Source organism: Nuphar pumila, chromosome 6, assembly GCF_984573655.1.
Source record: "Nuphar pumila chromosome 6, dmNupPumi1.hap1.1, whole genome shotgun sequence".
In the NCBI taxonomy this organism is placed as follows: Eukaryota; Viridiplantae; Streptophyta; class Magnoliopsida; order Nymphaeales; family Nymphaeaceae; genus Nuphar; species Nuphar pumila.
Window position 1 is genome coordinate 115066876 of NC_143254.1, and position 27877 is coordinate 115094752.

The following is a 27877-nucleotide window of genomic DNA, read 5'->3' on the forward strand; positions in this document are numbered from 1 at the left end:
TATTGATTGCATAACCCACCCAAAGTGCTCTGATGCCTTTAAACCAGTCAAGCACGAATGCCCCGGTGCCTTTAAAGCCGTCGGGCAACCATATTATATTTTCTTTTCCATGTGGATTCGCATCATAACTTCGATGGTCTGTGCATGACCCTCAATACACTCGCTTGACATTCATATGTCCATAACAAACCGACTCATAGGTTCGGTTATCAAAACATCATTCATTATCATTATTATTATTTATTTATTCTTTAATAGAAAATTTGCCACAACGCCTCCATGTATAAAAAGGGTGGCATGCATTAAAAGCTCTGCCAATAAGCAAAGACACTATTGGTGTCCCTTATTGAGCATGCAGGGTAATCTTAGAGATTTGGTAATACAACTATATACATTTTTCCAAACACCTTCTCATTTGAACATTCCACAAGATATACAACTTAGTGGCATTTGATACTTTCAGCAAATATGTATTGTTAGGCAATAGTATTTCAGAAAAATATACAGTTTAACAAGCATATGAACCTTGGAAAATAAACATCTGCATGGCCATTTGAACCTTCTAGATGATATACACTTAATGGCATTTTGCCTATTTTAAGAAATATGCAATTGAACATGCTAAATTATGCAGCTTAGTATATAAAATTGAATATCATTTTACCATGCAGCTAAATAAGCATTTGAGCATTAGTTTAATATACAGCTTCATGTAACAGTGAATAACAACCTAATATGCAGTTAAGTTTGCATTGAATATCAACTTGATATGCAGCTTTGTACGAATATGAACATACCCTTACTATGCAGTTACATATGCATTGAGCATCTAACCATTATGCAACTACATATGGACCCGAGCATCACCTATAAGCATCTAAATAGGAATTTGCATATCAACAAAATATGCATGTGAATGTTAACTTAAATTTCAACTTAACATGAAGCCAACTAGATTCTCATGTATACTTGCTTCCAAGATTTCTCCCACAACAGATTACTAGGTATGTATATTCAGAAATAGCAAATGTTTTAATCCGTTTTCAAACAATTTTAACGATCCCCTAAAATAAGCATGTCGATTCCTAATCCTATCACATGATATTGTGCACCTATAGATTTCATTTAACAGAGATCACTGATATCACATACAGGGCTAGTCAAACTACATTTTTCAGAATCCTATGATGAGACAATCAAAATAGATTAACATTGATCCTCCTTTGAGATCCAATAATAGTATAGTTAGTATGAACATTTTACAGGAATCAACAATTGAGAGCAGTCTACATTTTCAGAGCCACACTTAGCACACCATAATTACAAATAGGTTTTTATCACTCTTATTAACATAGCACGCAAGCCAATAGCTCAAGTACCCACGTCGGGTAACTCATTCATATATTGCCCCCTTAGGCAAAACACATATCCATCTATCACTATATACTCCATCGTATGTGTGAACCCAATTTAAAAACCCCATTCCTCAACACCACTATCATACCACATTCCAGCAGTTCAAATAATACATTTTCTGACAGAGAAAAAAAACAAAACAGTTTAAGCATATGTAGATCTGTCCCGACACCAGAGAAGTCTGGCGAATGCAATTCACTGTTTAAACATATTACAAAGTCTGATATGTTGTTTCAACCTTGAAATCACGCGAACCAGATTCTAGTTTTCTTGAAGCCATGTGGTATAATCACATAACCACTATCTGAATCTATAGTTATTTAAATGTATAAGAGCCTAAGTCAATTCCAAAATCCGATACAGAGTTTTAACATCATATGTATTTATAAAGACCTATAAGTGTTTAGTTTATAATCCTCAAATCAATTTAACCAACATATGAGGCATTTCAAACTCAAGTCATTAGAAACTATCAACAAAGTCAATTCGCGAGGCTGGTCGAATTATACACCATTCTATTGACCTGAATTGAGCATAAGGATGCCATATTTTACAAGTGAAACAATCATGATCGGTTAGCAGAAATTAATTTAACATGCTTATAGTCTCAAAATAAACAGACACAAGAATCGGTTAACAAAATTTACTATAAGTAAGCAATACGTTCAGAATGAAACCGACACATTCGGCTAACCAAGAATTAACCTAGGGATGAAATGTGTTACCGAATAAAACTAACATGATCGACCAACCGAACTCACATCAACAGGGTATGTGGGTTATGTGATAAGACTAACATGATCAATCAACAGGGATTTCATCAGCATGATAAAGCATACAAAAATTTCAACATTTCCTCCACCCAAATACTGGAATGAACACCCCTAAAATTTGTCATCTAACCCCAAGAATCGAACCCCCAAATCTGAGGTTATTAAATACAAGAAATCGGAACCCCACGACTGGGGCGATCCAGTGCTTCAACCGAAACCCCAAATCGATCGGATTTGGGATTTTCCCGGTTAGGGTTATGCAAGAACCCACAAATCGATGGAATCAGATATTGCCGAGTTAGGGTTTGGCAAGAACCCACCCAAATTCGATATTTAGGCTTTTCCGGCAGCCAAGAATCTCGTCTGACACTCGGTGCATGCCAACCACAGGGTTTCTCCTTGACCAACTCCATCACACCCAGACTAATTCAATATCCAGCAAGAAGAGATACAGGAATCCTACCTGTTTCGGCGCTCATAGGTTGCTGTTGCAGAAGGAGGGCCGCCGGCTCCGGTGAGGGTGGTTGCTGCAACGAGACATCGGGAGTCGAGGAAGTATGCGAGGGAAGGGGAATCGGCAGCAGCACTGCTGGCTGCTGGAAAGGAAACGGGAGGGGAAGAGCGCAGGGGGGGAAAGATGCAAAGGGTGTCGGCTGCCCCTGTTGGCGCGTGCAAAAACTAGAGGGAGATGGGAGGAAGAGGAAGGCATGAGAGGAAGAGAGGTGTGGGAGGGGAGTAAATAAGGCAGGTGGCCCCGAAACGGAAGGAGGTAGTTACCTCCTCCTCCCCGGCGGCTGCGGACACCCCTTCCCCTCTCACGCCATCGTCTGGTGTTAGGGTTCACTCAGAACCCTACGCAGCATATCGGTAAGCCCAGTATCGGGTAAAAAAAATTTAAACACTTACCTTGCGTACGCGGGGCGCGGCTCGGGTCTGGATCCACGACCCGGGATCCAACCGAGTGTTGGATCCGCGTCCCTCTTGCGATGTGGATCCGTGAGTTGGATCCATATGGATCCAACCGTAAATTTATTAAAATTATTTATATATATATTTATCTATTTATTTCTAATATATGTATATGATAATATATATATATATATATATATATATATATATATGGACCCAAATTGATATGGGTCCCAGATTCGAATCGTGGATTCCAGCAATCTATTATAGATCCAACATTAAAATTTTAATTAGATCCATACAACATTAGAATCTCCGAGGTTCAGGATCCAAAAGAAATATTGTGGTTCTAAACTTCGCATAAGCTACTACGGATCCCATGAAAGTGTTATAGATCCGATATTGAAATTTTCCTCACTAAAATCCAGTTTTAACATCGTGGATCAGCTCCATTTGTCCTAGATCCAATATCCAATATGACCCTGATAGGGAGGATCCAATAGCAAAGATCCACTCCATTTGCTTAAAATTCCTTATTGGTTATCCACTTAAAATGTTTGAGATCCGTTAACTAAGATTCAAATGGAAAAATCGAAGTTTTGAACAGGGTATAAAGGTTCCAACATTGAAGATCCAATAGAATATCCGATATCTAAATACAATTAACACATACAACAACAACAACAACAACTACGCCTTCATCCCAATACAATTAACACATACAATAATAAAAAATATCTGATATTCAGTTCAAGAACATAAATTTCAAGTTTATTTATCGGATAAAATTCACGGGTATTACATAGTATCTTCCAAGCAATTTTAAGTGTTGTCATTAGTCAATACAATTGATGTATGAAACACCTCACCCCAATAGGCCTGCCAAATTTCATCATAGATAAGATTCTCTCGATAATGCAGTGGTGTTTCCATTCAGAAATACCATTCTTGTGCTGACATGTGTGGGCAAGGTTTTTGGTGTTCTATTCCAGGAATGAGTACAAGACTGGAAAAGTCTTTTTAGCAATATTCATCACTGACATCAATTCATATTGGCAATTTTTAGGAGAAATGGTTTATTACATATGCCTTGAGATAACAAAATGCAACAAATACTTCAGATTTTGATCCGGGTCTGCTTCTTCTCCTTGGACTCGGACCGATGCTTATAAAAAACAGTTGGAAACCCATGCTCATGGCTCTAGTTTCTGCAGGGTATTCCAGATTTTCAGAACTAGGAATTCGGCAAATTACATGATATTGGTAAATATCCGAAAACTTCAGACATAGTAGCTCATAAAAAAAAAACATTTATAGGAGTTTGATGAATGCAATATTAAAACATGTTCAGGGATATATATTTTTATGCGGACATGTTCAGGCAGAAGTATACAGTTCATCCGCATTATATCATGAATCCATCATGCTCATTACGCAGTGTACAGATATCATCAATGTAATAACAGCTATGTAGTTACCTGTTTCGTATTCAGCTATAAGCAACTGCAAGACTATCTCTCTCTCTCTCTCTCTCTATATATATATATATATAAGGTTTCAACATTCTATCTCAGAAAATATTTGGACATATGAATCGTATCATAGATTATGTCCAACACGTATTACACAGATCAGATCAGAAATTTGAATGTATTTTTCTAAAGCCAAACATTCAAAAGAGGTGACACCTGACAACTACATATATTTACACATATATATACATATATCTATACCATGGTTTAACTCAAGCAAAACTTGGTTCTTTTCAACTGATAAAAACAAACAAATGTAAGTAGTTCTCAAAACCTAAGGCAGGGTCTGAACCTCTATGCAAAAATTTAGAGTTTTGAATCTAAGCCAAATACATAATCGGGGATAAAAGAAAAGATAAACTTACATCTAGGTGCGTGCACAACAGAGTTTCACATTTAATATATGACCAACTCAAAATGTGAAATAACCAAACATGCAGACTGACCTTTTATTGTTAAAGGACTGGTTCCGAAAGGTTCTTAGCCCTGATATCCCCCTTTAACCCATCAAAACAAAATATAACGTTTTATACAATTCTACAGGTATTTGATTTTGTCCTTGACTTACAATCCAGAAAAATAATGTTTTATGTGAATATAAAATTCACTGATTTCGGCCATTAAATCATTACACAGAAAATGAATAAAACAACGTATTATATGAACTTGCAGGTAACTGACCTTTTTTTTTTACAAGAAAGAAAACTACCGTATTCAGTCCAGTTCGCAGATTGGGTGTGCATAGTCTGCATATATATATATATATATAGCATATGAATAAAAAATGTTTTCATAGCATATCGTACCAACTAATTCCAAAACTCAAAAATACGTATATGAGAATTCTGGATCTGCGTATCTGTGGTTGAATTTAACGCACAAGATCAAATGGCAGTGAATCAAGTTCAGTGACGTGTGCTAATGCAAACACGAACCACTGACCATTTATCTAACACAGAGACGATGCGTAACATAAAAAAAACATGGTCTGAATAAATAAATTTACATAGTTCCAGATATTACTCAAACACCTAAAAATCCCTCTAAAAATATGAATAATGTAGCATGTATTAAAAACAGACATACGCAAAACACTGTTTTCTCATTCTGATTTCACATATGTTTACATCCCACAGAACCCTACCAACCCAACTTAGGCTAATCAGGTGAGTCAATACTGATTTCCTAAAATCAATACATCTGTGTATAGCACGCATGCAGAACCAAGATTCTGCATTTACACAGGTTAAGCCCACACAGATGAGCTGAGCAGCATTATATAACATGCTTGGGACAGGCACATTGCAGAAATCACAGTAAAACCTACATGTGAATCGCAAATCCCAATTTTTTTTGTTGCTTTGCCCCTTCCAACTGCCGTGACTCCGTGAAATCCCTTCTTTCCGAACTGTGCAAGGGAGAGAGATAACGAGAGGGAGGGGAAGATGAGGGTTTATGAAATGGGCTAGAGGGGTTCGGAGGAGAACCTGAGGAAGAGGAGAGGAGTCGTTGGGGTCGGTTTTTCCCTCCTCCATCTCCCATGACTGCGTGAAAGGGGGCTTTCATGCCCCCCCCTCTTTTTACGATTTTTTTTAACATGCATACTATTTCACCCATGCTGTTTCTCCTTTTTTTTTCTTTTTAACCTTAGTGTGTTTTTGTTTTTAACGTGATCCATTTTTTTTCGAGTTTGGGTCTCCCACACTGTGACTCGCGACCCGTTATGACTTGGGTCCAATCCCGGGCTATCCGGATCTGTTCAAAGATCCAAACCCTTTTAATTTGAACCATTCCTTAATGGGTGCTAATGTGATATGGATCCACGATCCGACTTGTTCATAAATTCATATAAGCAAATCCGGATCCGCCCAAAGATCCGAAGCTATAACATTATATAACACAGATTTAAAATTGCCGATATGGATCCCAGTAAATTACCCTGGATCCATAAACAAAATTTTAATTGGACCATATGCTTCCCATATACAATCTTCATTAAAATATCAAAATTTCGATGTCCAAGATCCAAATAAGGTAATTTGGATCCAGACCTTGCCGGCATAAATTTTTTTTTGGGATCCAAACATCTGGTAAAATACTACAGACCCAAATGAACTACTATGGACTCTATATGAAGTTTTTCCCATTTAAGATCCAATTAAAAGTTTGTGGATCCACAAAATATGTTTTGGATCCAATATCAAATCTAACCACGATATCGAGGATCTAATATCAAGGATCCGAACCATAAATTAAAATCTACTATTAGATATCCATCAGGATCCAATATTGAAGATCCGAATAGTATATTAGGGATCCAACATCAAAGATCCTGAAATAAAATGGGGATCTTCGAAACACGAGCTTAGATTAACAAGGGCAAGTGTCAAGAATGACACTAAAGCATAACCCTTAAAAATGGTATAACTGGAAAGAAAATAAAAATAAAAATGTATTCTTTATTGATATGAAAAACCAATTGCTTAAGAAGCATTGAAATAAAATACAAGAGGGGCTGCACCCCTTTATATACACAGCTTAAAGAGGACTCAATAGAGCTGTTGGACACAGTCCAACAGCTCTATTTAGAGCTGTTGGAATGTGTCAGTCCAACAGCTCTATTGCTAGTCAAGTCTGGACAGGACTTGACTAGTAACAGTCATTCTAGTTCAAACTGAACTAGATGACATAAAGACAAAAAATAAAAATAAAAATAAAGGAAAAAAAATTACAGAAAAGAAAGAAATGAAAAATGTATTTATATATATAATAATATAATATTATTATATATACATATATGTACAACTTTACATTTTAACACTCCCCCTCAAACTTACGGTACAATGAGCGAAAGTTTGTCTAAGAGAAAGTGAAATCGGGGAGCAACGAGAGGCTTTGTAAAGAAGTCTGCTAACTGATATTCTGAAGTGACATATGGCAGATCAATTATCCCGTGTAGATATTCCTCTCTGACGTAGTGACAATCCATTTCGATGTGTTTGGTGCGTTCGTGGAATGTTCTGTTACTGGCAATGTAGATCGCACTTTTGTTGTCACAACACATTTGTGAAGCCTTTGTTGCTTCAGCTCCCATGTCAACAAGCAGTCGTCGAAGCCAAACTACTTCCATGGTCGTGGTTGCCATGACTCTGTATTCAGCTTCGGTGGATGAGAGAGATACCTTCTGCTGCTTTTTACACCTCCACGAGATCAATGATTCCCCTAAAAAGACACAAAAGCCAGTGGTTGAGTGTCTGTTATTGGGATCACCTCCCCAATCAGCATCAGTATATGCAATTAAATCAAGAGAAGAGGAGAAAGATAAGAAAAGTCCTCGTGAAAGAGAGGACTTGATGTATCTGATAATACGCATGACTGCTCCCATATGAACAAAAGTAGGAGCATGTTGAAATTGACTTGCTGTATGAACAACATGTGCTATATCTGGTCGGGTAATGGATAGATAGGAAAATGCCCCGACAAGCTGTCTGTAAGGAGTAGGGTCTGCAAGAAGTTCTCCATCATCAATCTTCATTTTAACATTAACAACTTTTGGAGTGTCAACTTTCTTATCATCAGTAATACCAGACCTGAAAACAATATCAAAAGCAAATTTAGTCTGAGATAATAAATATCCTCTAGGAGAATAAGCAACTTCAATGCCTAAAAAATATCTCAACAAGCCCAAATCAGTCATTTCAAAATGAGATTTAAGAAGTGTTTTGATTGTTTCAACTCCCTGTTTATCGCTTCCGGTGATGATCATATCATCCACATAGAGAAGAAGCACAATGATCCCTGCATCAGAATTCTTAATAAACAAAGCAGTGTCAGTTAAACAGAATTGAAAACCAATATCAATCATAACACGACTAAACCTATCATACCAAGCTTTTGGTGCTTGTTTAAGTCCATAAAGAGCTTTTTCTAAGCGAAGGACTTTACCCTTAGGAATACTTAGACCAGGAGGGGGTTCCATATATACTTCTTCAACTAGCTTTCCATTTAAAAAAGCATTTTTGACATCCATTTGAAAAATAGACCATTTTTTGATAGAAGCTAAGGCAATTAAGGTTCAGACAGTAGTCATACGAGCCACCGGAGCAAAGGTTTCTTCATAATCAATCCCATATTCTTGGGCATAACCTTTGGCTACTAAACGGGCTTTATATCTTTCAAGAGTACCATCACTCTTGGTTTTAATTTTATAAACCCATCGACATCCTATAGTTTTCTTCCCTGGAGGAAGATCTTGAATATTCCATGTAGAAGCCTTTTCAAGTGCATCTAATTCAACTTTCATGGCTTCTATCCATTTGATATCATTTTTTGCTTGAAAATATGTGGATGGTTCTTCATATGAGTGAATTAATGCAATAACTGCCCTATATGTGGGTGAGAAAGATTCGTATGATACAAACTTTCCTGGAGGCCTCGAGATTCGGGATGATTGTCTAGTTGGAATGTTAGAATATTTCTCAAGTGCACATGCAGGATTAGACTCTTGTCGCCTGGAATATTGAATACTAGCATCTCTATGAACTTTTTCATTTTCAACATTAAGATCAATAATTCTTTGATCATCATCAAAGTTACAGTCAAGGTCATATTCATCAGATGTTGATGTTAGATATAGCAAAAAGGAGTACTCAGTGACGTCTTTTAATTTTCTAAAATCAAAGAAGCTCTCCTTTTCAAGAAAGGAAACATTTCTAGACACATATAGTTTATTATTTTTGAAGTCAAAACATCTATAACCTTTCTGGTTTTCAGCATATCCTAAAAAGGCACAGGGAATCGCACGAGGGGAAAGTTTATCATTTTTGTCAGTAAATATGAAACATTTGCACCCAAATATTCTTAGTCTAGAGTAGTCTGGAGAAATGTTCATAAGTTTTTCAATGGGAGTGATATTTTGTAACAAAGAAGATGGCATCCTATTAATGAGATAGGTGGCAGTTAAGGCAGCTTCTGCCCAAAAGTCTTTCGGGACTTGATTTGCTATTAATAAAGTCCTAGTAGTTTCTATAATATGACGATGTTTTCGTTCTGCCAGTCCATTTTGTTGAGGTGTATAAGGACAAGATCTTTGATGTGTGATGCCATGCAATTTAAGATAATTTTGAAAATTTGTGGATAAAAACTCTCCTCCTGAATCTGTGCGAAAAATAGTAATATCATTTTGAAACTTGTTTTTAACCATATTATGAAAAGTTTGAAAGTATGAAAATACTTCAGACTTATGTTTGAGAAAGTACATCCACGTATGTCAGGAGAAATCATCGACAAAAATAACATAGTAAACAAATCCTCCTTTAGAAATTACTGGTGCAGGACCCCAAACATCCGAGTGTATTAATTCAAGTGGTTTTGAAGAGAAAAAGGTTCTGTTCTGAAATGGTAATCTTTTTATTTTGTCGAGAATACAATCTTTACAATCAAATGATTCAGAGTTACAAAATTTCCCTAGATTTGGAAAAAGTTGGATTTTGGCTATATGTGGGTGACCAAGTCTCTTATGCCACAATTCCAACTCTATTTTTTGAATATTATAACAAAAAGCTTTCTTCGGCATTTCCAAAAAATCCATATAATAGAGTCCTCCTTCTCTATGGCCTTCCCCAATCAGCTTGCCTGACTGGCGATCATGTATCCAACAACCATGAGAAGAAAAAAAAATATTACACCCATAATCAGAAATTTGAGATACAGATAAAAGATTTAAATTTAATTTGGGAACATGTCTAATTTCTGGAATAAAATTTTCTTTTGTTTTATAAATTTTTTCAAAATTTCCTATTCCTTCTATTTTAAGAGAAGTCCCATCAGCAGTAAAGACCTTTGACACACTTGTTTTATTTTTAACACATTTGGATAGACTTTGATTATTTGGGGTCATATGAAAAGATGCACCAGAGTCAAGAAGCCAAGAAATTTTACCTAGATCAGAAAAAGATGAGGCTGCTGCGCCGGTTGAAGCTTCAGATGAGGAAGAGGCACCTTTGATGAGAGGCTGAAGAATCTCCATTAGTTGGGTCAGGGAAACTGGTGTATCCTGATCTTTAGGCTCCGAACCAGCAATTGCAGCTCTTTTTTCTCTCAGCTCCTTAAGTTTGGGACATTGTGGCCTGTAGTGTCATGGTTCATGACAGTGATGACAAATAACTTTCTTCTTATCATAGTCACCATTTTGTCGGTTAAAGTGAGGAGGCCTATATGATCGAACATGATTCCCTGGTCTAGACACGGCTAAAACGGAATCATCTTCAATTTTTAAAGAACCTTTTCGGAGACGATTTTCTTCCATTGTTAACTCTTCAATAGTTTCAACAATAGAAGGAATTTTTCCCCGGTGAAGTAGGGTCGATTTAGTGGTTTCAAATTCCAGCCTTAATCCAGTGATAAACTGGTAAAAATGTTCAGCATCGAGTTGTTTCTGACGAAGCTCGATGTCTTCGGCACAATGCCACTTTGGTTCTAAAAGGGAAAGTTCTTCCCAAAGTTTGGACAACCCATTGTAATATTCACGAATAGTTTTGTCTCCTTGTGTCATCATTCAAACTTTTTCTTGGAGGTTGCACACGTGTGTAATATCTTTAACGGAATACATATTCTTAAGGTATTCCCATGCCTTATCGGCATTATCAAATTTGGCAAGACTTGAGCATTTTTTAATGTCAACGCTATTGATAAGCCATGACATTATCTTCGCATGAGATATTCTCCATTCTTTCCATTTCTTTTCGAATGAAGCAATAGCCTTGATTTTCTCTTCTTCCGATAAAGGGACCTCTTTATCTCCCTCCTTTTTAGTAAGAAATAGCTTAGGTTCCGAATCGGAACCATCCACAATCCCCCATAAGCCCTTTCCCCATATATGGTGCTTCATGATTGAAGCCCATGTTACATAGTTCGTATCGCTTAGTTTCATAGGCATGATGGTGACTTTATCATTGTCATCCATCGATTACAAGGGGAGAAAGAATAGGGATAAAAGAGAAACAAGAAGGAAAATGAAAAAGAAAGAAAACAAAACAATACAACAAGATGTGAAATCTTCTCCAATGAAGTGATAAAACACTTCTCTTTAAGTGGCGAACACTTTTGCAAACGGGCACGGAAACCGAGGCAGCTTTTCCTCAAGATTTAGTACTTCCGCGGCTCTGATACCATGAAATGAAATGGGGATTTTTGAAACACGAGCTTAGATTAACAAGGGCAAGTGTCAAGAATGACACTAAAGCATAACCCTTAAAAAGGGTATAACTAGAAAGAAAATAAAAATAAAAATGTATTCTTTATTGATATGAAAAACCAATTGCTTAAGAAGCATTGGAATAAAATACAAGAGGGGCTGCACCCCTTTATATACACAGCTGAAAGAGGACTCAGTAGAGCTGTTGGACACAGTCCAACAACTCTATTTAGAGCTGTTGGAATGTGTCAGTCCAACAGCTCTATTAAGAGCTGTTGCTGTTGGACTGTGTCAGTCCAACAGCTCTATTGCTAGTCAAGTCTGGACAGGACTTGACTAGCAGCAGTCATTCTAGTTCAAACTGAACTAGATGACATAAAGACAAAAAATAAAAATAAAGGAAAAAAATTACAGAAAAGAAAGAAATGAAAAATGTATTTATATATATAATCATATAATATTATTATATATACATATATGTACAGTTTTACATTTTAACAGATCCGAACAGGGTATTCGAGATCCAATATTGAGGATACTAATAGGATATCCAGGATCCAAATAAGAATAAGAATAAAACAATGAGAATATACTCGTACCAACTTATGAATATGAAATTCAAGTTTATTTAGCCGATAAAATTCACAAGTGTTACACTCTCTCCCTCTTTCTCTAGAATACGTTTTCTAGAGAGAAAGGAGACCAACCCCTTTTTTTATAACTTATCTTCTTATTTTTATTTCTTTTATTATTATTTTTTATTTAGATTCTTATCTAGAGGGTGACGTCCCCTCTAGAGCTCTCTTTTAGAGAGTATGGTTCTACCAAAGGTAGAACTCTACCTCTTCTAGTTATTATCTTTTTATTATTAATTATTATTTTAATTATTTTATTATTTAATTTATTTAATATAATATTTTGAGAATATTCCAGAGGCTGTCACCCCCCTTTTGGAAATCTCCCTAGAGTAGAGTTCTACTCCAGGTAGAAGTCTACCTACCTAATTTAAATTTTAAATTGATTTTAAAGTTTTAAATTGACTATGAGTGGATTTCAGATCCAGACTTGGATCCAAGATCCAAATCCATATGGATCATACCTGGACCAGATCCTTGTTAATATGGGTCCTAGACTAGTCTATATCCATATTAACTTGGATCAAACAGAGTGGATCCAGTCCGATCAAATTTAGAAAAAAGGCAAAAATAGAGGCAGATCATTTTTGAAAAATGCGATTTTCGGGCCAACCGTAGCCCGCTTTAAGAAAAACAAGACAACAACATGCTCATAATTTTGAGACACATCTAATGGTCTGCATACCTGATTTTTGCCTGAATTTAACCTGAATTTCATTCGATTTTCTCTCGAATTTAAAGGTTAAAAACAAAATTTTTCTCAAATTATATTTGGCTCATTTAGGTCTTGTCAGTGGGCTTTGGGCCACGCCCAAACCTAGCTGACGTCAACTATTTTTAAATATATTTTTCATGATTTTTATCAATTTCATTAATTAATTTAAAAATCATAATTTTTGAATTTAAAAATCAAGAAAAAATATGCGATGTTACACTCACCAAGATGAAACAATCTTCAATCCCAATGCTTTGATACCATGTTAACTTTTGGTATCTAAACCTGGTCCAGAGTACTTTGAGATGTTAGAGAGGAGGGAGGAAGATTAGGGCTGAACTGCTGAATGATTCCCAATGTGGGAAGTCGTCCCATCTCTTTCTAATATATTGAAACTGTTACATAAACATCAATTTACAATAATACCCCTTTGACATAGCACAAAGAAACAAATAATTTAAGGGACAAACAAGGATACAAAAATAATAGAAGAATATAATCAGAATAAACATAACCAGGACCAGATCTGGACCAGATCCAGGATCCATATACACCAAACATCACATGTCAATAATGGCTAGCTGGTCCTAATGACCATACTTTCCCTAATATGCAGTAAAACCTAGAAATACATAAAAATAAAAATAAAAATATTACATTTATGTGTACAACACACACACACACACACACACACACACACACACACACACATACTAACACGTACATGTTAACAAAAATTTCATCGCTACAACACATGGATACTGCAGTTTAAACTCCCTTACGATATCACCTGACATACTGTTTATATTGGAAAACTTTATAAAAAAGGTTGTAGTATTCATGTGACAGTTTCATGGTATGTAATTCTTTTTATTGAAGATTTAGACTGCAATTATATGTCAATTCTAGATGTTGATTTCTGAAGTAAATATGCTGGAATTCATCTCTAAATTACTGTAATAGTTGCTTATAATGCTTCCGTTAGGCTCAAGTATTCAGCTTATCGATCGTGAAGGTCTTTTAAAATGAGCTATATGAACTGGTTCTAAATGCATCTATTAGTCAATTTAGCAATCAGACTCTTTCAGTTTTTTAAGATACGGTGCCAGTGCTGTTATTTGATGAAGACCTGTCTATAATTGTGGAATTCATACAATGGTTTGCTTCTGCATTAATATGTTCCTGCCCAGGTTGTAGGAACGCTGTTTACACATCATCAGAAATGTTTGCTTGTGGATACCCAAGCCTCAGGAAATAACAGAAAAATCACTGCATTTTTAGGAGGTCTTGACCTCTGTGATGGCCGTTATGATACTCCTCAGCATAGAATATTTCAAGATTTGGATACCATTTTTCGGGATGATATCCATAATCTTGTATTTTCGGTGAGCCCTTCACAATCATTTCAAATGTACACCGGTGTTCTTTTCATTCACCTTTGTTTTAAATTTTTTATTGTTTTATTGTATTAACTGAGAGCACTTCCAGTTTGTTGGTCAAGCCTTCCTGGTTTAGATAAAGTTTGGCAGATGCAGATCCTGTTATCACAAAAATCTAATATCTTGCCTCTCTTGTGTCTAGGTGATGGCAGAATTTTGTGGAGATGAAATATTAAGTTTGCAACTCATGTGGATATCATTTTTGACTTCTTTTATGTACAACATGTGTTGCTTATTTAGTTGATTAAATTGTGATTTTTCTGTACTTAAAAGAACAATGATTGCTCACTGGTTGTAAAGTGATACCACAAATGCTCATGAGGAAACGTCTGAATATGCTGTGGTTAGTAAATGTAGGAGCCATGCATTATTGTGCAAGATGAATAGAAAATGAATAGCTATTAGTGATTTGTTGATACAACATTTGAGGCAATTGCCTTTGTATGCATAAACAATACATCTAAGAATAACTAACACGCTCATAAACAAGTATAACAATATAATGGTGAATAATCATAATAGACCTGTTAACTGATGTACACTTCTGCTTAAGCTCTGTGTGGCATGGAGACGTCATTGAGTCTACTCAGAAACATTGAAGATATTGTCAGGAAATACCTTTTAAGGAAGTCATCAAGCTAATGATCCTCGCATGGAGACGTCATTGAGTTTACTGGGAAACATTTAAAATCTTGTCAACAAGGACCCTTTAAGGAAGTCATCAAAGTAATCCACTGGATGTAGGGAAATACAAAACTGTCTTCTGGCAAACTGCTATTGTATGTAATGGGCGATCACCTCAATAAGCTTCATCTTCTCTCATATTTTTATGTTCTCTGCAATATGAGCAGGATCATTATTTTCAGAAATAAAAGAAGTGGATAAGGGAACTTTAACATTTTAATGTAACTGTCAAGATTGTGCACCTCCTTGTTCACCATGGATTGGTAACATTTCACTATGATGTAAATAAATCATGAATCTATATTGTAACACCTAGTGGGTATCCTCTTAATTGAATTTTTGGCAATGCTTGCATTTCAGTTAAAGCAGAGATAAGAAACAGCAATGTAGAGAAGGTACAAGAACCTGCCTTTTATCAATCCAGTTTGTAATTTGTGAGGTAGTGTGATGAGTGTTGATGTAAAGTAGCTAAGAAATAGAACTGCAAATGCTATCTCATGAAAGATAAAGCAAAGAGGGGGCCCGGTTGAAAATGATCTCCTATCAAGTGCAACATGCTTCTCAACTGCCTAAAAGAATGGGATAGCATTTGCTACCCTCATGGGTAAGGAACCCTTGTAATATTGTGTGTTTTTCCATGATTTTTAAAATTGAAAAATTATAAATTTTAAATTATATATTTATTTTAAATTGATAAAATTGTGGAAAAATATATTAAAGTATAGGTGATGTTAGTAGGGTTTGGGCATGGCCTAGAGCCCTATGACATAAGCTATTTGAGTTAGTTATAATTTGAGAAATTTTTCGTTTTTGACCTTTAAATTCGAGCGAAATTCAAGCAAAATTTAAGTTAAATCCAGGCGAAATTCAGGTATGACCACTATTAGATCCGCCTCGGAATGCAGATCATGTTGGCGACCTGTTTTTCCGAAATTGGATTACGGTTGGCCTGAAAAACACATTTTTAAAAAATGATCCTCTATTTTTGACATTTTTCTGAATTGGATCAGACTGGATCCGATTCGTTTGATCCAAGTTAAGATGGATTTGGACCCAGTTCAGGGTCCATATTGACTAAGATCTGGTTTAGATAGGAAACATGTGGGTTTGGAACTTTGGATATGGATTTGGATCTTTGATCTAGATCTGGATCCGAAATCCATACATGGCCATTTTAAAACTTTAAAATCAACTTTTAAATTAAAAATAGGATGGGTAGAACTCTACCACATAAAGAGACTTCTAGAGGGGGTGTCACCCTCTGAAATATTATTTAGAATATTAATTAAAATAAATAATTAATAAAATAATTAAAATAATTTTTTAATTAAAATATCTAAAAGGTAGGATAGAGTAGAGTTCTACATGTAGTAGAACTCTACCCACTTAGAGAACTCTAGAGGGGACGTCACCCCTATTTAGAAACAATAAAAAAAAATAATATAATAAAACAATATAAAAGTTGTATCTCCCTCTCTCTAGAACTCGTGTTCTAGAGAGAGAGAGGTAGTGAGAGAGAGAAAAAAAAGGGAGAATAAAAAAAATCGTGTAGAGAGAGAGAAAAAAAAGAGAAAGAGAAAGAAAAAAGAAAAGAAGAAGAAGGAGGAGGAGGAGGAGGAGGAGGAGGAGGAGGAGGAGGAGGAGGAGGAAGCAAGAAGAAGCAAGAAGAGGAAGAAGAAGAGGAAGAGGAAGAGGAAGAGGAAGAGGAAGAGGAAGAGGAAGAGGAAGAAGAAGACATCCATCGATTTTTCTGATTTTTGTTGATCTTCGATTCGAAGTACGGGTTTCCTCTCTTAATTCGCTTAGAAAAGGAAATCATATAAATCGATTTAAACATGATTTTAGTAGAGAAAAGGGGAAATCAGATTTTAAAAATGCATATATATATTTATCGTTGATTATATATATATATGTATGTAATTTTATTGATTCTTGATTTTTTTTGTGCATCTAATATAAAAATATGCATAAACATGCATCAGAATACATATATGTCGATTTTCTTGTCCTTGCATATGAATATACATATAGTACAGGTTAACAATTTTCCCTGCTTATGCATACTAAGTACATATATATGAATATGTATATTTATATATTCAGGTTGATCAATTTTATTTTCTGTTTCGGCATAGTGAATATATATAGGTCGATTTTCATGAATTTTCATGCTCACGCAAATCCCAATATATATATATATATAAATTTCAGGTTGTCAGGCTTCATGATTATGCAATCAGATTATCTATTCATATAAATATTTTTAGATCTATTTATTTTTTTGATCATGCATATAAATAAACATATCTGGTTCAGATTTGCCTTTTGTTCATGCATCTGAACCTATGTCACAGGGATTCGGCTAGCAGGGTGCCGCACCCGCGTCGACGCGACTCGACGCGGGTGCGGCACCGGGTGCGGTCAACCCTATCCTGGGTGCGTTGACCGCACTCAGGATCATTTAGGTCCATTCTTGTTTTGAATTTTTTTTTTTTTTTAAAATTGCCCAAATGGGCTGCGATTTTTTTTAAAAAAAAAATAATGCTGACAACAGCTATCTGTCAGCTACTGACAGCAGTTGTCTGTCAGCTGCTGACAGCAGTTGTCTGTCAGCTGCTGACAGCAGCAACTGTCTGTCAGAACAGCTGCAGTAGTCTGCTGACAGCAACTGTCTGTTAGCTGCTGACAGCAGCTGTCAGCTGCAGCAGTTGACAGACAACAACTGACCCCCTTTATATATATATATATATATATATATATATATATATATATATATATATATATATATTACATTTTTGCCCCTGTCGCACCCCCGCACTCGGGTTTTTTGGAAGTGCCGAATCCCCGCACCCGCGCCCGCACCCATGTGACATAGATATGAACATTTATGGTTTGATCTAGATTTGCCGTGTGACATGTTTATACATCTAAGTGTAATGACCCCAACTCATACCTGTGGAAATCTGTATTTTTTTTAAACAATTGCGGAAACAAACCTAGAGACCTAGGGCCTTACAGTCATAACACATCCACAACCACAAGGGATCTTACACCACCATCATCCAAAGCAAAACAACTTTATTTATCAATCAATAATAGTCTGAGTACAATAAGCAAAAAAATATCAAATAAGCAAAATATAGAGCCACTCTATCCTAAGGTAAATCGTCAAGCTGTCACGTAGTCGTCTTAGCTCTCAATAGCAGTCCGTCTCATTACTGGGCATCAGAGGCTGTAAAAAACATAAAATATACGGTGTCATAATCATAGATTCTGCGTACAAATTCTTTTAATGAATCAAATAAGTAAAAAAAATATAAATCAAATTCATGCAACATTTTAGAGGAATATAACAACAATTTCATAGTTTAAATAACCATTTATGCATTAGAGAAATATCATGCAACAACAATATATCACAATTAAAAGAACATGTAAAGATTCATGATCTAATGCAGAACAAGAATATGCATGCTATCAATGCACATGCATGAGTAACTTATTATCTTTTATCAGAGTTTTCTTTTTTTATGCATGTTCCTATTAAATGCACACAAGTTTAATTTCAATTTTTATTAAAACCCGTGGATACACAAGAACGGGCACAACAATTCTCGAGTTCAAATTAGGTTCGTAGTTGTAGCTTAACACACAATTTATATTTTATTACTGAGTTTCACACTTGACTCTCGACTAATATCAGGAATCAACATCATCCATCAGAACATTAGAATTCAGCATCTAATGTTAGGACACTAGGAAAATCAACATTCACTAATGCCACTTTTTTGGTTTACCAATAACAACAGTTGTGTCTATACACCACCCTAGGAAAAGTGACAGAATCTTTCTAAAACCGTGGCCGGGAGGTGAGCCACCGTTGGGTTCAGGGACACAATCACAGATGGAGTTTTAGTATCCTCACGGTTCCCCAAAATCAAAGTACAGGATTCCCACGCTGTGGTAGGGATGTCTGGGTAAAAACATTAATTACACTATTTTACTTTCTTTTATCTTTTTATCAAAAGAAGATTGATTTATCAACCTTCGTTTGGCAATTCAGTATGCAAAACACAATACCAAAATTCATACAAAACACAGCTCAAGACTGCAACCCGTTATAATATGAACAGTGCGATTAATTGAAATAATATCAAATTGATTTTTGTGATGCATATAACAAAATATAAAGCACCCCCGGCTCGTGGTCCACACGGCTTACAATGGTTCACTTTTGACCATTGATGCACCTTATGCAAAAATCACCATGAGCATGCACATATAAAATCAGTCATCATGCTCACCAATACACATACATGCAACCAAAATAAGAATGTACATGTATAACTATTTCACACATATATAATATCACATGCTTGCAAATAAATCATTTTTTTCATGATTCATCTCATGCACCATATGCAAACATTCATAACATTCATGTGATCATGCGAGTGCAACAACAATATAAATTTCATGATTCACGTTTTTATTACATGCACATGTCTATATATTCACATGCATAAAAGCTAAACCTTTACCATATGTAAATCTGAAAACAACATGAGCACTTTATATATGAGAATATGGACATAACCATGTGCAATTTTCATATTAAATTCGTGCATAATCATGAGCACTTGACACATGAAATTCTGAACATACATATAAGTCTAAATATATGTATAAATCTGGACATAGTTAAAGATGTGAATCAGCACATCACATGTATAAATCTATCTTTTGAACATGTAATAAGTCTGCACTTTTAGCATACGTAAATCTGAACATAACAGGAGCATTTGACATATTAAATTCAGAGTATACCTTATATGTAAATCTGGATATGGATTACATACAAAAATCTGAATATACATTATATGCAAATCTGCATGCCCGGCAACAAGTATATTCACTATATTTATGTTTTTCTGATTCTGTTTCAGTTTCTAATTCTGCTCATATATATATATACATTTTTTTTATTCTTTTAGTTATGCTCAGTCCTTCCCTTTTGTATGTTTTTTTTTTTGAGTACTTTGGCAAGATTTGCATATGGTTTTTTTTGATTTGGAGAAGGCTTGCGATAGAGTACCTAGGGACATTCTCTGGTGGACAATGATGAAGAAAGGTGTTTCTCTCAAGTACATTAGTATAATTAAAGATATGTATGAAGGAGTAGTAACCAATGTTCGCACTTGTGGAGGGGTGACAACCAATTTCCCTATAACGGTTGGGTTACATCAAGGATCTGCTTTAAGCCCTTTCCTATTTGCTATAGTGATGGATGAGTTTACGAGATCAATTCAAGAAAATGTGCCGTGGTGTATGTTGTTTGCTGATGATATTGTTTTGATTGATGAGTCTAGAGCTGGGGTTAATGCTAAGTTAGAATTATGGAGACAGACATTGGAAGCAAGAGGTTTTAAGTTGAGTAAGAGTAAAACAAAATACATGGAATGCCGATTTAGTAAGCAACGAAGTAGTGATGGGAGTCTAGTGAAGCTTGGTGAGCACGAAATACCGGTGGATGATTCTTTCAAATATTTGGGATCTATCATTCAAAAGTATGGAGAAATTGATGGAGATGTAAATCATAGGATAAAGGTTGGGTGGATGAAATGGAAGAGTGCAACTGGAGTGTTGTGCGATCGTAGAATGCCATTGCGGTTGAAGGGAAAGTTTTATAGGACGACTATTAGACCCACTTTACTATATAGTACGGAATGTTGGGCTGCCAAGAGACATCATATTCAAAAAATGAGTGTAGTTGAGATGCGTATGCTGAGATGGATGTGTGGAAATACAATAAAAGATAAGATTCGGAACGAGGAAATACGTAATTAGGTAAGCGTTGCACCCATTGAAAATAAGATGAGAGAGAATCGTTTACGGTGGTTTGGACATATTCGACGAAGGCCTAATGATGCTCCAGTTAGAAGGGTGGAGAAATGAGAAAATATATTAGTTAAAAGAGGTCGGGGTAGGCCTAGGAAGACATGGATGGAGGTGATAAGAAAGGATATGAATGCTTTGAACCTCACCGAGGACATGGCATTGGATAGAAATGAATGGAGGAGAAGGATTTATGTGGAAGACCCATAATGATTTTCTTTGTTGGTTCATATTGCCGACCCCAATTGTTTTGGGATGAAGGCGTAGTTGTTGTTGTTGTTGACTCTGGCCAGCTCGACTGGGCTTTATTAGCCCAGTGGCTGCCCAACCGACAGTCGGGTGGGCTTGCTAGCCTGTTATAGATTTTATTTTAGATTTTTTTTACTGATATTTTTTTTTTCTGTTCTAGATCCCGCTCAGCCGAACCGAGTTCGGTTGGGCTTGACAGGCTGTGTATCTGCCCAGCTGAACATAGGTCGGTTGGGCCTGAACAGCCGGCAAGTCTGCCCGTATATGTATTTTGTGTCTGGGTGGTTCTGCACATATTTTGACAGAAAACCTTTTTTTTTGTTAGTTATTTAGTTTTTTTTTAAATCTTACATCTGCCATATGTCTTCTTTTCTTTTTGAATATTCTGCCCAGCTGACAGTCGACTGTGTAAGATCACGTGTTTTCGGATCTTAGTCAATTCATGAAAATTCCAAAATTTGGCTAAGTCTGGTAAGAAAATCATTTGAGGCCCGATTCTTAGACCGATGTCTTAGAGTTTGGGTTTGACCCAGGTTTCATCGACAAGGTCGAGGCGAGCCAATCGGAACGTGGTAAAGAGTCTTAATCTCAACTTTTAAATTCAAGCGAAATTCGGGTTATTTTCGGGCGAAATTCGGAATTTGATATTCATGTAATATATCATTGGATGCGCCTCGAAATTCTGAGCGCAATGGTATTTTACTTTTCTAAATTTGAGTTCCGGTTGGCCCGAAAATTGCGTTTTTCTAAAATTTTAGCAGTTTGTTGAAACAGATCCGAAATTGAATCGGATTGCATCCAAGGCATAGGATCCAAATTTCTATGGATTTGGGTCCTAGTTAGGTCCTATAAAATCTGGAGTTGATACAAGTCTTAATCCAAATTTTTGTACGAGCATGAGTTTGGATCTTGGATCTTGGATCCGAATCCGGATCCAAATCTAAGCTCAACATTTTGTATGACTTTAAATTCAGCTGGGAGCTTTAAATTGAGGTTAACATCATATAAAAAGTCTCCATGGTCAACATGACCAATTTTGGAAGCTTTTGAATATTTAAGAATAAGTAAATTCAAAAAAATAAATTTATTAGTTTATTAATTTTTATCAATTTCGGGATTGGGTTAAGAGGGTTTAGGGTTAACCCTCTTCTCTAATTAAAAGGTGGTCAAAAGTCAAAAAAAGGAAAGGAGTCCAAAAATCTTGAAACTCCCTAGAGAGAGACCTAATTCTGGAAACTATTAATAAGAGAAGGGACGGGGGGCAGCCCTTCTCCCTCATTTGGCTTTAGAATAAAACATAAAAGAGAAACAGGAAAGGAGAGAAGAGAAAAAAGGGAGAAAGAAAGGGAGAGTGAAGGAGGTAGAAGAAGAGTGGAGGCAACGTAGCTCAGCCCTAACACCTTCTGCAGCCTCTACTCGTGTTCTCCTATAAAGGTATGGGTACCCCTTCTTGAAACGAATGAGAAATCGGGTGGAGATTGGATTTCCATGCATCTTTTGATGGAAATCCATGGAGGAGCAGTGGATCCATGATTTTTCACTGATACCCATTTACATTGTAACGCCCCAAAAATCCAGGACTTGTAACTTTTAGAATAGTTTAGAAAGCTTTGAAATCATACAATAATCAGAGTTTAAATAATACTTCAGCGGAAAATGATATTTTTAAAACCACAAGTCAATGGACCTTGAGCGCATTACAGCGTAAACTTTCCTTTGTCAAATCCCGCAAAACCATTGAAATCAAATGATTTAAAAATGGAGTTTCAATAATTGAGAATTCATTTGTTGAAACCAAGAAGAAGCTTACTAAAACAATTTTATTAATTCACGGTTTAATAAAAGAGAAATTTTGAAACACACTTTATAACAAATTTACCAACATGTCCTCAGGAGCGAAACGTCAGGGAAAAAACTCTATCTTGACCTCATCACGCCATCGTGCCATCGCAAACTGTATTACCTATCCATTACCTGCCCATAAAATGGGTCAGTTTCGCTAAAAACTGGTAGGTGCACAGACATGACAATATTGAACATAATTAAGCAGAATAATTTAATATGTCAAGTAGACAGACAATTATATAGCAATTTAATTTCAACAGATTCACAGAGCAACTATCATGAGCACAATGCTAAAATTATTACAAGCATTTTACTGGCACAAGTAGGCTAACTATTACAAGCAAAGCACCGCACAAGAAAGTTAACTAGCAAAATACAATGCTTCATCAACCACACACACAATTCCATAAGTATTGAACCTGTTGTACCCTATAACTTTCATACGTGCATAACTGAACACATTGTGTGATCGGATTTAAATTATGTTTCGATATTAACTGGCCAAGCAGGTACGCACAAGGCACGACTCTAAAAACAACCTAGACTGATCCGGGGGTTTATTATGCTATGTATTTTATGATAACCTGGATAGCTGGCTGAGTCCGCACCTAAGGGGATGGTCGGTGACCAAGAGAGAAATCCCCAAAGCAGCATAAACAATGGATACATCCCAAACATGGAGAGCTACCACCTAGGATAATTATGGTAGTCCCATTCCCCTAACTCCGATCACTGGGGAAGCAGAGTCTTTTGCTCGTAACTGCCATTAATGACCTGTCCATCGAAGTTTTGTACCTTCCTGTCTTCTCTCATGACAGGAGTTAGCGATTCGAATGAGTACATCAGGGGTAGTTAACTGAAGACCCATTCTACATACTCTGGTCTTTCGACCAACTCGAGTATCTTGCCGGTGAAGGCGAAAACATCACTTATTTAGGTGATCACAACATTTTGTTATTTGCACTCATCGAGGTTGCCACAACCTACTCATCCAATCATCGCAACGTAAGAAGACGTACTTGTCAAAAAGTATGGTCCTATTTGTCACAAGTACGACTACGATGAAAGGGAAATGGTTCCACAAAAGAAACCCCAACAAATATCATCTGCAAAAGAATTAATACAACACAGCCTGGCAAGATAAGTCTTGAATTCACTTCAACAACATTTTTCATATTTCATGATGCAAGGTCATCTCGGATCTCTCGTCCGATCAACAAAGTACTTAACATGTTGTGCATGTCTAAAAGTACGCTATACTGAACCAGGGAGGTGTGTGAGCTTCTCAAAAGAACCACCCAACACACAACTTCATAACAATCCAAAGAATAAAGGAGTGCTTATTTAACACGATTCATCCTTAAAAGCCATAATGCCACATTAAGTCATTCACGCAAGGCACAACACTACCAATCTTGCATCCAAAATTTATCTTAGTATCAACATGCGACACTAGATTGATAAATGAAGACTGGGTCCTTCAACAGAACCCCACTCATTCATAGGCTCATGCCCCTGATCGGGGTTATTCGAATTGGGTCGCAACTCGAATCGGGGTTATAAAATATTTCTCCCAAGTGTGCGGACTTGGGAGGACTCAAATGCAACTTCGAAATCCTGCGAGGATTAAAACTTAACTTTGCAAAAACTGTGTCATTTGAAGAGCACTGGGTTCGCAGGAGGAAACCCTCTTTTAAAGAACTGCAATGCACAAGTACAACTTCTAGTGTTTTGAAAACAACTGAATTAGGATAGGCACAAGACTTCACTTATGTAAGTACATATTTACCATAAATGTGAGCATATGCAGGTTATAACATGACGACAAGCAACTCTCGACTTGCGATGCCGCACATCAAGCAAAAAACACATAAGTAACACACGAGATGCCAAACCATACCTTGACCACTTAGACAGGCAAACACATAAGGTCATAAGTAATACATGAGACACGAAGTCGTACCTCACTCAAAGGAAATATGCAGGCAGAAATGTACACAAACAAACAAGGGCATATGTATTTCAAAAAGTGCGAAACCACCTTCAACACATAAGCAAATACGCAAATTAATACTCGAAGAGTAAAATCGTACCTCGACTCATAAACATGCAGACAAGAATAATACGCCACACAAAAGCAATATAAATCTAAGTACAACTAGCATGGACATCTTAATTATTTCAACTTAATTAGATCTATTGCCCCTTGTGCGACTTTACCCTACCTCGGGATGTTGTGCAGCTGTGTGCGTCTACCAGTGTGGATGATACGAGGGTCGGGCCGCGGAGCGCGAACTGGACTCGTTGCGTAAATCTGCAAGAGTGTGAAACATTTAATTATGTTAATCTAATTAATGGTGCGACGAGGACATGGGTAGGTTTAGGCGACAGGGACGAGCCACTGTCGAAAACAGCAAGGCGGCAGGGGCCCTCGGCTCCTTCCGACAGAACAATAAAATAGCAGGGGCTTCGGCCCCTGTCTGCCAAAATAGCGAATGGCAGGGGCCTCGGCCCCTACCTGACAAAACAGCTGACAGGGGCCTCGGCCCCTGCCTCACGAAGGTAACAACTGGCAGGGACACTGGTCCCTACGTGCCAGCTCAGAATGGCAGGGGTCTCGGCCTTTGCCAGACAGAATAATGAAAGGCAGGGGTATCGACCCCTACCTCGCAGAATAGAGAACGGCAGGGGCCTCGGCCCCCTTGCCTGAAGAACAGGGAATGGCAGAGGGGAAGGTGACAGGGGGACGACCCACCTCCTGTCGGTCGCCCGATTCCCCACAAGGAAGAGAAAGGGGGTCCGCAGGGGCCATTGGCCCCTGCCGGCACTCCGACGCACCCCAAAAGAGAGAAGGGGACGACAGGGGCCCTGTAAGCCCCCTGTCGGGTCTCCGATGGGCATGGAGGGAGGTGGGAGGGCGCGACAGGGGCTGTGCGCCGCCTGCCGGCGTCTTGGCGAGGTGACAAAGAGAGATGGGAGGGTGAGGAGAAGAGGGAGGAGGCGACGTACCTGGGAAGAGGCCGACGACGATGGCCGACGTCGGCGGCGGGGGGGGGGGGGGGTGCAGCAGCGGCGGCACTGGAGGCGTGCGCAGGGAAGAAGGAGACGCAAGGGGGAGGTGTGCCTCCCCTTGTCCTCCACTGGTGCTCTTAAAGAGCTCGGGGGAGGATGCGTGAATTCGGGAAACCTCGATTTCCATCCTTATCGGGTCCAAAAAGGGGGGTTGCGGCGCACAGGGGAAAGGGTTTTTCTCAAAACCCTTTCTCCTGTGTCGGGTTTTAAAACCCTAACGGTGACGGGCCCGGGTCGGGTCCGGACCCGACCCGGCCCGGGTCCGATTTTTTTTTAAAGCGGGTTTTACATACATATTCTGTATTTTCATTGTTTTCCAACAATATATATATATATATATATATGTATTCACCAAGTGTCTGCGTTGACACTGGTGCTGTTGTTTTTGACAGCATACACAGGCCCAAACTGGGCCTGTGTATATGCTGTTGGACCCAGCCGACAGGGTCGGCTGGGCTGGACTTACTCTTTAAAAAAAAACAGTTTTTTGTTTTCCTTCTATGTTACTGTTGGTTGGCTGGCACCCAGTCGAGTAGCACTCGGCTGATTGCCAGCATGCTGGCAGGGTGCGCCAGGCCCAACACCCAGTTGGCTGGGCGCTAGGCGAGCCTACGACAGGGTCGAGGCAGGCCCAGCTGAACCTGTTGGCTGGCTGGCATGTGTTGATGCATTACAAATATATATATATATATATATATATATTAATATTCTGTTTCGATGTGTTGTGCTCTTGTGGGTCGGGACACGGCAGGCCCAGCTGACCCAGTCAGCTGGGTGCTGGCCTGTGATTTTCTGTCATTGAAAAAAAAATTTAAATAAAATATCAATATGATTTTATTTCTGTCTGAGTATGCTGTGGTTTCCTGACAGCATACACAGGCCCAAACTGGGCCTGTGTATATGCTGAGGGTCGGCTGGGCTGGGTGTTTTAGATAAGAAGAAAATTTTATATGTATATATATATTTATAATATAAAATAAAATATTTAACTATGGGTTTGTGGGCTGTTTAACAAAGAAAAAGGAAATAAGAGTATATATATAAGGTGAGATATGTATAGAGTTTAAATATTTCTGTTAAGTTCCTATGTTGCTGTTATGTTGTCCAGCCTCGATAGGCTACACAGGCCCGGACTGGGGACTGTGTGCACGCTGCCATAACCAACCGGGTGTTGGCTGGACATGGGATGGGTGTTGAAGTACTGACAAACAAAAATATTTCCTTAAAGCATGCACATCAGAATGATGGGCACGTACAGACATGCATTGATTGAATCAAATCCTGGAACATCAAGCATGCACTTATTTAAACTTTTGCATTTGACTGTCACGCAGTATTGTAGTAGTTGTATTGATGTGCCTATGTTTATTGCAAACAAACCCATTTTATTGCTGGCTACACCCATGTGAAAATACATATATATTGATGTTTCTTTGAACGAAACACATGCATTTACAAAGGGGCATGCACATGACAAGAACATATAGTGACGTGCATATGCGACGCTTGTTGAGGTGT

General features: G+C 37.5%; 1 protein-coding gene across 1 annotated transcript in view; it reads left to right on the forward strand.

The window, feature by feature from the left end:
• The window catches only part of LOC149835802 (phospholipase D delta-like), a 194172-nt gene that overhangs the window by 24097 nt on the left and 142198 nt on the right, over positions 1-27877 (forward strand). The window contains exon 3 of the mRNA XM_090008760.1: positions 14366-14560. Coding sequence (XP_089864886.1) covers positions 14366-14560 — 195 coding nt within the window. The remainder of the gene's footprint in view (positions 1-14365; positions 14561-27877) is intronic.